The sequence below is a fragment of the Echinops telfairi genome, unplaced genomic scaffold (assembly GCF_000313985.2).
Source record: "Echinops telfairi isolate 266 unplaced genomic scaffold, ASM31398v2 ScPeMD7_37;HRSCAF=141, whole genome shotgun sequence".
In the NCBI taxonomy this organism is placed as follows: domain Eukaryota; kingdom Metazoa; phylum Chordata; class Mammalia; order Afrosoricida; family Tenrecidae; genus Echinops; species Echinops telfairi.
This window is the reverse complement of record NW_022103935.1, coordinates 653,530-666,095: the sequence shown is the minus strand read 5'-3', so window position 1 is coordinate 666,095 and position 12,566 is coordinate 653,530. Positions and strand designations below refer to the sequence as shown.

The following is a 12,566-nucleotide window of genomic DNA, read 5'->3' as shown; positions in this document are numbered from 1 at the left end:
GTCCTCGTGTGTGTGTGTGCGTGTCCTCGTGTCTGTGTGTGCGTGTCCTCGTGTCTGTGTGTGCGTGTCCTCGTGTCTGTGTGTGCATGTCCTCGTGTGTGTGTGCCCTCGTGTCTGTGTGTGCATGTCCTCGTGTGTGTGTATGCCCTCGTGTCTGTGTGTGCGTGTCCTCGTGTCTGTGTGTGCCCTCGTGTCTGTGTGTGCGTGTCCTCATGTGTGTCTGTCGTGAGGATGTTGGGTGAGCATGTGTCCTTACGTGTATGTATATGTCCCACGTGTCCTCGAATGTGTCTGGGGTGGTGGGGGTACGGGGCCCTTCACAAGCCTGAGCTGATCGCCGCCCTGTCCATTGTCTCAGGACACACCAGCTGGGCATGTTCACCCAGCAGGAGTTCGAGCAGCTGGCCCCAATGCTGGACGGCTTCAGCCTCATGACCTACGACTACTCCACGGCCCAGCAGTGAGTGTGGGTCAGGCGTGGGGGCCCCCTGGTCACAGTGGCAGTTCGGGGTCAGGCTGAGCCTGCATCACCTGCAGGCCCGGCCCCAACGCACCTCTGTCCTGGGTGCGAGCCTGTGTCCAGGTCCTGGACCCCAAGTCTAAGTGGCGGAGTAAGATCCTCCTGGGGCTCAACTTCTACGGCGTGGACTACTCGGCCTCCAGGGACGCCCGTGAGCCCGTTGTGGGGAGCAGGTGAGGGGCAGCCAATGGGAGTCTGGGGGCAGGGACAGTGTAGCTGGGCACCTCAGCATGGAACACAGGATGGCATGGATAGGTGACATCGGATAGGGATGTAGATGGGCTTCATGTCACTGGGTGACACCTCCCGGTAGGGACGGGAACAGGATGTGCTGGTGGCGTGGGGGCAGGGGCAGGGGCAATAGGGACAGGTAGGTGGCGGGGCAGGCAGTGGGAGTGTGGGGGAGGGCCAGTGTGGGGCGGCCGTGTCTGCCGTGGCAGCAAGAGAAGCCCTCGTGCCCAGTCCTGCTGAAGGACTCGCCGCCACCCTCACCTTGCAGGGGCAGGATGTTGGCTCAGCAAGCGCGGGGCAGCCGGCAGCAGTCAGGGGCCTTGGGGACACATCGTGGCTTGCTTGCCGGCAGCAGAATGGGGCCCTGCAGCTCTGGCTCAGGGAGCGCTGCCCCACAGTACTGATGAGCTCCCCCATGGTGACATGGTGGCAGCCACTGTGGCATCTTCAGGGCAGACTGGCAGGGGCGGCAGGAGCCAGCCTCAAGGGCCGTGTGGCTCTCACCCAGGATGCATCTCCTCCTAGAGAGCCCTTACTGCCCCCACAGAGGGAGGCACCCTCCCCTGCACCACTGCCCACCCAGCCAGCCTCCTGCTCCCCTGCGTGCCCCTTCCTCGGGGTCTGTGACTCACAGGGTGTGTGCGCCCGGGCTCCAGCTGACAGTCTCTCCTGCACCCCACCTCCAGACACACAGGGCCCCTCAGGCTGTGACTCCCACTGCGAGTGAAGCCAGACACTGAATCGCTCCGTCTGCCTAGTGACCCAGTCCACCCAGGTCCACATGCCTCCGGGACTTGGGAATGGGGACCCTGTCGCACTCAGCCCCCTGAAGCAGAGCTGTGGGTGGCAGGGGCCCCACCCTTACCACTGTGGGCCTGGCAACTGTCTCATGACTCCTGCACCCAAGGTCCCCTCCAACTGCAGGGGCCTCGGCCTGACCCCCAGCCCTGAGCCAGGAGCCCCCTCTGGCCGTTCAGAGGCTACTGCCCCTCGAGTTCTCCCTACTTTGACCATCCTGAGAGATCTCACACCTTGAAACCCTGGGGTCTCTCACCCCCCTTCCCCTTCCATCCAAGCTGTGCTCTGGTCAGGGCTCAGATGACCCTTTCCTCAACAGATGGAAGGGAAATGGGGGTACAGGGGGTGCTCTGGAGCTCCAGCCCATCCCCCAGGAAGGAGTCCACTCATCTTGCCTGGGCCCCATGGGTGTACTGCTCTACAAGCCCCAGGCACCACCCTCGGTAGCCTTCTGTCCACTCCCCACCAACTCAGCCAGTAGCTCAAACGTGGTCAGTGCCCCGACTGGTCACTAGAGACGATGCTGCTAGAACCCCACCACCACACCCCACTCTGGAAATCCCAGCAGCTCAGGCCTGGGGCATCTTGGGAACAGCCTGTCCTCTGCACTGAGGGATGGGGGAGGCAGAAACCACTAGACTGGGGTCTAGAAGGCCGGCTGGGGAGGGAAGGCAGGGAAGATCTGGGGAAGGTCCAAAACCTCAGGCCCCTGGTCTACACCCTGTGCCGTGAGGGGCCACCTTGCTTGGGCCCCATGGAGCCAGAGGCGGCTTGTTCCACAGTGGATGGGTAGTGGATGTGTCCGGGGTCATGGCTAGGCGCGGGTCCACTGTCTGGGTGAGTGAGTACTCCTTAGGGAAGGATGTGGATGGGTGAAGTGGGGGGGATCTCAGGAACAGGGAGGTGGTTTCTGGGTCACAGGTTGGGGCAGGGGCTGCCCCTGAGCGACACCCACCTCCCACAGGTACATCCAGATGCTGAAGGAACACAGGCCACAGCTCATGTGGGATGGCCAGGCCGCCGAGCATGTCTTTGAGTACAAAAGGTGCGCGTCCACATGGGGCGGTGCTCTAGCCTGCTGGCGTGGGCAGCAGCTTGGGACGGCCAGGCCTCCAACAGGACACTCAGTATGGGGGCGTGGTGAGCGCCCACTGCAGGGAGGGAGCCCTGTGAGGGAGCCACCTGTGTCCTGGGCCGGTGCTGTTGGGGCACAGGTGCAGGGGCAGTCATGCTGTCTTTTCCAGAAGCCGAGGCGGGAGGCACGTTGTCTTCTACCCTACTCTGAAGGTAGGCTGGACCTGGCCAGGTATCCGAGTCCTATCCAAGCCACCCAGGGCTTCCCAGGGTGAGGGCTAGGAGGGTGGGTGCTATGGGGTACTGACTGCCCCCCTCTGCCCAGTCTGTCCAGGTGCGGCTGGACCTGGCCCAAGAGCTGGGTGTTGGGCTCTCCATCTGGGAGCTAGGCCAGGGCTTGGACTACTTCTACGACCTGCTGTGAGCAGCGCCCGGCCCGCCCAGGACAGCACAGGCTGGCCAGGACTCACTTCTAAGCTATAGAGCGACGAGAAGGCCGCCTGGCGTTCACCTGTCTGTCTGCTGCACACCTGCCCCAAGCAAGGGGCAGGCCTCAGAGCCCCGAGCTTACCAGCTGAGCCCCTTCCCAAAGGGCATCCAGTGGGCCTCTCCCAATGGGGCCCAGATCTGGGCTCAGCCCCTGGGACCCACAGCAGACGCCCATCCAGCTGGGCCCTCCCACGGGAACCCAGCCCCACCCAGGAGGCAGTTGGGAGGGGGGTGCAACCTAGGGGTCAATGCCCTGTAGAGCTGGCAGTCACCCCTTGGGAACTGACCGGGCAAGCCCTCCGCCATACTCCTCAGGGTCCCTTGTGACCTGCAGCTTCGAGAAATAAATCTGGAATCTGCTGGCCTGGCCTGGTCTCTGCCACCAGCTGCACCCTCCCCCACCAACCCAGGGCCTCCTGAGGCCACACGGACCTGTGGGCCCTGGGCAGGCAGGGCCCTCGTCAGGATGCCCTGTCCATGGCAGCTCCAGGCAGGGACCAGTACTCAGTCCCTCTGGAAGCCAGCCACCCAGGCCCAGCCTCCCTCAGCCTGGAGTTAGCCCAGCCTGGGCTGTGCAGAGGGGATGGTGGACACAGGACAGGTGTCGGGGTGCCTCAGCTCCTATGCGGGACAGGTGTGGTGGCCACAAGACCTCAGGCCCAGGTTGGGAGCAAGCAGAGAACAAGCTTGATCCTCTCCCCCGGGCTGAGAAGAGGGGTGCCGGGTGGGGCAGGCAGCTAGAGCCTAGGACCGAGGGCCCCAGGGTTGGGCTTCGAGACTCTCCCTAGGCCAGGCCCAGCTTCCATGTCAGGGGGGAGGGGGCCCACGAAGTGGTCTGCCAGCGGTGGTTGTGTCTGCGCCTCTGCTGGGCCTGGGGCCTTGGGGGCTGGTGGCCAGCACCCGTGGGGTCCTGTGGGGGCCAGTGATGCGGAGGGCTGTGCTCATCCTTTATTAGATACAGCCGTACGGGTTGGCATGGACCCTGCTCTGAGGGAGTCACGGGACCGGTAAAAACACTGCTCTGGAGAGTACACGAGTATAAAAAGCCCAAAGCCCCCAGTGCCCCCACCCCATCCCACCCCACCCCATCCCTGCAGGCTGCCTTCCTTTGGGCCCTGGGCGCAGACTCGGGCCCTCCCTCCAGACTGCTGGGTGGAGGGTTGCCCGGCCCACCTGGCCCCTCATAGCACCCAGGAGGGCACAGAGCAAGTCCGTGGGGCTGGGGCACGAACTTGGTCTGGGTGATGATCTTTGGCAGATTGCAGGGTGGAGCTACGCGCAGTAGGTGTCCGCCTTGAGCACCTGGCAGTACATCGTCATGGCGAAGGTGAGGCCCAGGATCTGCAGGCAGGTGGAGGGGGGGATCCTGAAAAGCTTCGAGGAGTGCAGGCCAGCCCTCATCCCTGGCCCCACCCCGCCTCGCCCCTGGGCCACCGTTCTTGGCACCCAGGGTCCTGCCTGGGGCTGGCTCCAAGGGGCAGCAGGTGCACCTGCGGCCTCGGCCCCGCCCCCAGCGGGCGCAGAGCGCAGTGCGGAGCCAAGCCGTACCTGCACCAGTGCCGTGCACAGCCCGAAGATGGCCACGGCCAGGAGGTTCTCCTGCAGCCACACCTTCACCGTCTCGTAGCAGGGCTGCGGGGAGAGCCAGCCTGCTGGTGAGGGGCCTCCCCGGCTCTGGCCCCACCCCCCGAGCCCCCCACCCCGCTCACCGCCTTCCACCAGGTTCCGGGCGCGTGCAGGCCGCAGCTCTCGCTAAATTCCAGGCAGCAGGAGTCAGGCACCCGCGTGGCATTGTAGACCTCGAACCAGTCTGTGTAGTTGGAGACACCGCAGCAGCGGAACTGCGGGCGGGGCAGAGAAACAGCGCTGGAGGGGCCGCCGCGCCCACTGGGGAGCCCTCCGCAGACTGACCCCACCCAGCAGTCTGGAGGGGCTGCCCACTCAGTCGGGGCCCCCAGGCAGTCTCCCACACCTGGGCCAGCTATCCCTAGGTGGGGTGGGGTGTCCCCTGCGCCACGCCCACTCACATCGGTCTGAATGATGCTCCAGGCGTTGGTGAGCCCCACGTTGCCCTGCGTGCCGTACAAGTGCAGCCCCTTCTTGAGGTCGCGCTGGGCGTACCTGTCGATCTGGGGGTGCAACAGGACTCATGTGACCCGAATTGTGCCCGGTCCACACATCGGAAAGACCTCCACACGCTAAGGTATGAGTGCCCCGCTTGCGCACACAGCCCGGCTTGGTACTCACACAGGTTCTAAAACCCCTAAGCTAGTTCCCAGCGACGTGCAGGGCCGGGCAGTCACTCACAGGGCACTAGCACATGCCTGGGCACACAGCCTGCGCCACACGGAGCCACTAGTCTCCTGCCCCCTGCTGACAGCCAATGCGTGCAAAGCACCGGGCACCAAATGAACGGTGAGACGGCCACTCTGGGGCGGAAAGCTGGCCAGAGGCAGGGCAGACCAGGCTGGGCGAGCTCACCCCATGGGGTCTGTCCACATGCTATGGGCACCAGAGATCCGGGTGATGCTTAGCGAAGACCTGCCCACACTGCCGGCTGCACACACAGCCCGGCCAGCGTGCCCTCTGCGCAGTAACAAGCCACGGGGTGACAGGCCCCCACCTTGTCTGTGTAGGCGAAGAAGAGGATGGCGATGGTGGCCTCTAGCAGGAACACGCACAGCAGCATCACGAAGAACTAGGTGGGGCAAGGGGGCTGTTAGCAGGTCCATCAACTCCACCCACGAGCCCCCACCCACCGTCCTGAGGGCACCACGCCACTGGCCCTGGCAAAATTCCTGTGGATGGGCCTCCCCAGAGGAGCTGCCGTGACCATCGGGTCAGCTTGATCAGGCTGGGCTCCGAGACGTGGAGGCCTAGCTGTTGGGCACCTGGCCCAGCAAGGACCAGTCCTGAACGTGCGCTGCCCTTTCTCTGACCTCAGGTGAATGTCCCAAGGACGGACACATCCCCCAGCCCTGGGAGGAACAAGGCCACGTGTGGGCAGGTGTGCACGCATGCCCTCAAAGGCAGGACCCCAGGTTCTGAGCAGAGCCTGGGGGCACCACTCGCCCCTCGCCTGTCCCCTGCCCACACTCACTGTGAGAAGCCCTGGCCCCCAGCTTCTGTGTCCTCACATGCCCTGTGTCTCCCATGTCCCCACCTGCCATCAGTACAGGCAGCCCGAGCCCCTGCCCATGTTCCCCGTGCCCCTGTCCATGTCGCTGTCCACACTCACCGCCAGCAGCAGGCACTTGTGTTCCTTGATGGCCCCGATGCAGCCCAGGAAGCCAATGGCCATGACCAGTGTGCCCGTCACGATGAGCAGGTTGGCGGCCGACAGGGACGGGAAGGAGGATGACAGGGTGGCGAAGTTGCCCTGCGTGGCGGCCAGCCAGATGCCAACACCGAGGACGCCGCAGCCCCCCAGCTGGACGGCCAATAGGGAGAGGGAAGGACTGAGGCACTGAGGGGCCCAGGGAGCATTGGGGCCACCAGAGCACTGAGCCTTCCGCAGGCTGGTGGTACATCCTGCATACCCTGCCCACCCCGTGATCCCCACGGTGCTGCGTCCGTCCCCAGGGAAACCTTACTGTGACCAGGGCCCTGAAGGGTCACCCACAGGACACCTGCTGTCCAAAACCAGAGTGGACCCAGCACCCTGCTATTAGAGGCGGCCCCCACCATCTCTCACTCTGGGCCCAGGCCCCCACCTGAGCCCCTACCCCACCTTTGTCCCTTTGGAGCCAGGCCCCCATACAGGCAAACAGGATGTCCTGGTCTGCAGACACACCCAGCTGCCCACGGGCCCGGACCCGGAACCTGTGGTGGCCGCCACCACCCAAGCACACTTGGGTAGCAAAGCCCATAGGCCCTGGGGCACACCTCTCTAACCCCGTGCACGTCTCCAGGTGCCCCCCAACCCCCACCCAGCTCATGGAGCTTCATGATGGGGCCAAATTACAGAACTCAAGAGAGGGGACCAGAGGAAAAGCTCTGGGGTTCTCGGGATGCAGGCCCCCACCCAGGGTTGAGGGAAGCAGTCGCAGTGCACACATGGCCCAGGAGTCCTGACTCCCACCCTGACACGCGTGCACCAGACGTGGGCGTTGAGAGGCCCAGGAAAATAGGATGGCGCACACACCCACCTGCAGCCGCCCCACCCTCCAGAGGTGCCCCCCGGCAGTAGGGAGCCCTTGCGCGCACACACACACACCCCCCCACCAGGCATGGGCCTGACTCAGAGAGGGCCCCTCCCCCTAGCCGCAGGGAGAGCCCATTAGTGGGCAGGTGGGGGAGGGGCACACTGCTCCCGGGGAAGCATTAAGCCATACTGGAGTGCAGCTGCCTGGGGAGGGGCGGGCAGGAGACCATCCCTGTGCAGCTCCCTGTCCCCAAGGGACAGCAGAGGCTTTGTCTGCTGTGCACTGCAGGGCCAGAGCCATGTCCCCTCTCAGCGCGAAGGCCACAGCGGATGCGATCCGGAACAGGTTGGCATGGATGCTCCCACAGTTCCAGTGTGGCACCTGGACCTTGTAGGAGGCCAACATGGTCACAGGACACTGGTCACATGGGGTCAGGGCCAGGGACTCAGCAGGTCCCCAGTGTGCCCTGGGATTCCTCCTGCAGAGGACCTGCTGCCTGAGCTTAGAGGACAACCCCACACACCCTGTAGGAACAAGACCCGGACCCCAGTACCTGCCAGGCTGTGTCCTGCCAACTGACAACTCAAGGGGCCAAAGCTCAGATCAAGGGGGGAGCCTGGGACATCCCTAACTGGGGGAGGTGCTGGCACTGCTGCCCAGGTCAAGCACATCCGCACCAGGCCCCTCCACCATGGGTGAGAAGGGGCGTGGGAAGGGCACGAAGCAGACCAGCCTTGGTCAGGGGGAGGTGGGTGGCGGGAGACAGTGCCCGTGCACAGGCCTGCAAGGAGGGTCTCTGAAGACCTGCAAGGGAGCCCCATAGCTCACCCCCAAACCAGAGTCACTACATACCGACACAACGTCCCTACCTCTGCCACACTGTCAGATGTACTCTCACAACCAATGCTACCACACACCCTGTCACCACACACCCTGTGACGGCCTTGCCCCGTCACAGGTGCCCACTCTCACCCTCGGTCACCGCAGTCACACAGACACCCCCATGTCACCAATACCAGTGTCACCACACTGCCATACATCATCTCACAAATACTACCACAAAGACACCCCCTCCCTGGTGTCCCCACACAGTCACCAAAACCTCCCCTGTCCCCAGCCCTGGTGTCAGCACAGACACACACACTAGAGGGCAGACGCAGGAGAGCAGACGCACTGGCTCTCCCCCTTGGGGTGTCAGGCTCCTCTGGAGCCCCCCAGCCCCATCTACCCAGGCACATGGCAGCCTGCACACTTGCGTGAGCGCTCACTGGGCACGCGGTTCATGACATCCCCTGTCATTCTGAACCGGCGTCTGCCTGTCCGTGTCTCAAACGTGGCAGAAGTGCAGCCTCCACGTGCTGGAGACAAGGGGCACCCCAGACGCCCTGCCAGGACCTCACACCCAGGCCACCAGCGCTGGTGGGCCAGGCCCTGCAGGGCGGCAGCAGGCAGGGCCCTCCCACTGCATCCCTACACCCCTTCTCTGCCCTCGTCCTCTTCTGTCTGCTGCCCAGGCAGCAGGACCTGGTGACTGACATCCACTGAATCTATTCCAGGACTTTTGGGGCCGGGATGCCAGCCTCGGCCTGCTGTCTCTGGTCACGAGACCATGGCAGATGGCCCACACCCTGGGCACGGGAAGCCCTCTCCAGCCTGGGCTAGAGGCCAGTCTGTTCAAGCCAGGCAGGCTGGGGGCAGGAGGGCTCAGGGCCAGCTCAGCAGCCAGAACAGAGCCAAGGGCAGGCAACTCCCTGTGCCCTGCACAGGCTCACCTACCACGCTGTCCAGGGTGGGGCATGGGGCAGGGTGCATGGGGCAACCCGGCTTCAGGACAGGCAGCCCACCACACCGTCCACTGGACCAGTAAGTGCAAGGTGAGACCAGTACGCCAGGCCCCCGTGCCCTCCTCACCACCCACCCTGGGTGCACAGGGCCCAAAGGCTGGGGGAAGGCAGTCTTGCCATGAGTGGAGGGGGGTAGTGGTGGAGGGGTCCTCCGATGTGACAGGGGAAGGGGGAGTTCTTTATGTCCACTCTGCCCTGGGTACCAGGGCTGGGTCTACAGGGTGAGGAGGAATTCTCTAGAGTAGCATCTAAGGGAGACTATAACCAGGGCAGGGCCCATCAGCCCCTTGGGTCCCCCAGGAGAGGTGCTGCGATCCATCCCGAGAGCTGGCTGGGGTTCTTGGTCTTGGTACCAGTTCTTGTGAGGTCTCACCTGAGCAGTGACTTGGGACCTGGCACACAGGGGCCCTGGGAAGGCTCTGGGAGTAGATGCCACTACAAGCCAGAGAGCATTTGGCTGCCCAACCCCAAGCCCTCTGCAGGTGGTCCCCATGTGGGGACTGGGGGTGAGGGAGTGTCTGTGTCCCACAGCTCTAGAAGTGGGAGCTCCTGCAGAGGGGACTCCAGAGCCTGTCGCCCCAGGTCCCACAGCCCGGCCAGCCTTGAGGCCCTCTGCTAGCCCTGGCGTTCCCCTGGAGCCTGCACCTGCCAGCATCAGACACGGTCTGCTGCCCACTGGGGACCACCCAGGCTGGATTGTGCAATTGCCGTCCCACCGTGGGGCCCCTGGGACAAGAGTGGGCAGACAGCCTCCAGGCACAAGATGACGACCCGGCAGGCAGCCCGGCCCCATGCTGCACCTCCTCCTGTCAAGACCCCTGCCCAGATAGGGGGACCAGACACACTCCCGGGCCAGAGCTGGGGCCCCTGCAACCGTCCACCACCCTGCTAGGCCAGCACTAACTCAAGTCCTCAGGCTTAGGGCTGCCCCCTCATGACCTCCCCCCCCTGGTTAAGATGGGGAAACCGAGGACCCAAGAGAACAGGGCTTGTCTGGGTCCCATGGTGCTGTGCAGCTCGCAGCCCATCACTGAAGCTACCTCCCGCTTCAGCCACTGCCACTGAGCCCCCTTCCCCTCCCGGGGGCCTGCATCAGGGAGAGCGGGACAGAGGGTCTCTGCCCTCCACTCTCCCAGGCCCAGTTGCCGTCACAGGGTGCACAGGTTGACCGCCCCATGAGCCACTCAGCCCACACCCGTGTCACTCTTGCACACACGGATCTGCTTGCGTGCACACATGCTCAGGGGCACACTTGGGCTCTGGGCCACAGGGACAGAGCTCCTGGGGGACAGGCACATGGATGTGTGCTTGCAGGAGTGCACACCCTATGTGAGTGTGGGTGTATGTGAGTGCACTGCATGTGCACTGCAGATGCATGCACATTGTGTGTGCATGCTGGTCGCGTGCACACCGCGTGAGCATGTTAGCTGCACATGCACTGTGGGTGTGTATACTGTGTGTGCCCTGGGTGGGAGTGGGCTCTGCTGCCACAGGGCATGTTCAGAAACTCCTGTCAGCTAGCCCTGTTCTCAGTGCACATGATGACCACACAGATCTCACACGAAGCCCACAGATGTGGCAGGTCACCCCAGGCTGCATAGTGACAGATGCACAGGGCTGCTCTGTGCTAGGGACCTGCCAGGCTCCCACCTCCACATCCTGCCAGACCCCATCACAGGCACCGCCAGGGAACAGATACAACTCAGTTCTAAGGAAAAACCCACAGCCCTCTGGCTCCATCCCCCAGGCCCAGGGGGACTGAGCTCCCAGGAAGTGTGTGTGTATGTGTACGTGTGTGTCCTGGGAAGAGAGGCTTTGAGCAGAATCCTGAGAGGAAGGCAGGCAGGGAGGGTCCCATGACCCAGCTCCCTAGAGCTACCCTCAGGTTGGGGGTGGTACCAGGAGGAAGGGGGCTTCTCAGGCTAGCTTGTCTGGGGAAAAAGCTGGGCCTGTGTCCAGGCCCTTGGGGTCATGTGATCAGCCCTACCTGATCAGCTGACTGCCTCCTGTGGGCACTGGCCTTCCTCTCGGTCTCAGCCCCAGGACCGGGCTGGAGAGGTGTCCAAGGCCAGCCAGCAGGGGCTTCGGTTGGACCCAGGGTCCCCAGTGGCCAATGGCGTGATCTACTCAAGACAGAGGACTCCTCACTGGGAGTCACAGCAGGGCATATCTCCATCTAGGGTCCACGGGGCACTCCCAAGCAAGTGCCCAGGGCCCAGGAGAGAGTACCCATCACTAAGGAAGAGGTGGACATGGAGAGAATGGGGTCCTGCATGTAGCCCACCCTCCTCCACTGACCCTGCCTGACACCACTGCTGCGACCCCTTCAACAGCACCCACCCTGAAGCCTGTCACCTGTCACATTTCCACCTGTGGCCACAGCTCTGCAACGTGGCCATGGGCTCACTAGCCCTGCCAGCTGGTACCCAGTGCCACTGCCCAAGGCCCAGCTCACTTGCAGAAACAGCCCTGAGCCCCAGGCAGAAGACCAGGCTTTGGGGTGAGCCCAGCAGGGATAGAAACTGCGGGGGTGACACCTCGCAGCTGCCTCTGCTGGCTGCCCCCAGACAGCTTGGGAAAGAGAAGTCAGAATATAGGGGAGATGTCGATAGGCTGACAGATTCTGGCGAAGGTGATTGTTCCCAGAACTTAGGCATCAAGTATTTTGTTTTGTTCACTTACAGAATATAAAAAGCAACTGGGTTAGTGCATGAAAAAAAGCAGTCAGTGTCCCAGAAAGAAGCAGGAAAGTGGGCTTTGGGCCATAGCCCTGCCCCAGCTGTGCAGGGGGCTCAGCCCCAGCACCCCTCCCCACAGCTCCCACCTGCAGCTACACGCAGGGAGGTAGCTCTCTCCTGGGGCTATGGCTGGTAGGGGCCCTCCTCAGCACTGGGGCTCGGGGGTCTGAGAAAACGGGAAGCCACCTGGCACCGTGGCTGGGCTGTTGGGCACACCCCCTCCTTCTCCCTGTGGACAGCACCCCTCAGCCCCTGGACCTGGGCGGGCTGGGCAAAGGGGTGGGACAGCACATGGGGACTTGAAGGTAGATGGTGGGCAAGGTGCAGTGGGCAGCAATGTCCTCTCAGGAGCACACGTGCCCCAGGACATGTCCCTCCCGCAGAAAGACAGGCAGCCCACCGACCACAGTGCTGAGACCTATCAGGGGCGCCCCCACCCCCAGCCACAGAGACCCTCCCCACTGGTCACCATGACTGCCAGTCCAGTCAGGGATAGGGGGTCCCCCGTCTCCATACGCGGACCCCGCGGGCATCCGTTCGAGTCCGGTGTCCCAGGTGTGCCCCCCTCCCCTGCAGCAGAGATCCCAGGGACCCCCCGCCACCCGCCCTGGGCGGACGCACTCACCCAAAAGAGCAGGTTGAAGGCGAACATGAGGTACTTGACGCACTGGAGGCAGCCGCGCGCCATGCTGCAGCGCTTCAACTCTAGGAGGAAGATGAAGGACAG

General features: G+C 63.6%; 2 protein-coding genes across 5 annotated transcripts in view; one reads left to right on the top strand and one right to left on the bottom strand.

The window, feature by feature from the left end:
• The window catches only part of CHID1 (chitinase domain containing 1), a 7,784-nt gene extending 4,308 nt beyond the window's left edge, over window positions 1-3,476 (top strand). The window contains exons 8-12 of the mRNA XM_004717174.3: window positions 359-460; window positions 538-693; window positions 2,514-2,594; window positions 2,794-2,836; window positions 2,949-3,476. Coding sequence (XP_004717231.1) covers window positions 359-460; window positions 538-693; window positions 2,514-2,594; window positions 2,794-2,836; window positions 2,949-3,047 — 481 coding nt within the window. The 3' untranslated portion in view covers window positions 3,048-3,476. The remainder of the gene's footprint in view (window positions 1-358; window positions 461-537; window positions 694-2,513; window positions 2,595-2,793; window positions 2,837-2,948) is intronic.
• Window positions 3,477-4,194: 718 nt separating this feature from the next.
• TSPAN4 (tetraspanin 4) overlaps window positions 4,195-12,566 on the bottom strand; it is a 14,724-nt gene continuing 6,352 nt past the window's right edge. For all 4 annotated transcript variants that reach the window (XM_045290458.1, XM_013008465.2, XM_045290457.1 and 1 more), the window contains exons 3-9: window positions 12,465-12,544; window positions 6,351-6,542; window positions 5,736-5,810; window positions 5,140-5,241; window positions 4,822-4,953; window positions 4,661-4,744; window positions 4,195-4,453 (exon numbers count right to left, since the gene is read on the bottom strand). In XM_045290458.1, coding sequence (XP_045146393.1) covers window positions 4,385-4,453; window positions 4,661-4,744; window positions 4,822-4,953; window positions 5,140-5,241; window positions 5,736-5,810; window positions 6,351-6,542; window positions 12,465-12,527 — 717 coding nt within the window. In that variant the 5' untranslated portion in view covers window positions 12,528-12,544 and the 3' untranslated portion in view covers window positions 4,195-4,384. The remainder of the gene's footprint in view (window positions 4,454-4,660; window positions 4,745-4,821; window positions 4,954-5,139; window positions 5,242-5,735; window positions 5,811-6,350; window positions 6,543-12,464; window positions 12,545-12,566) is intronic.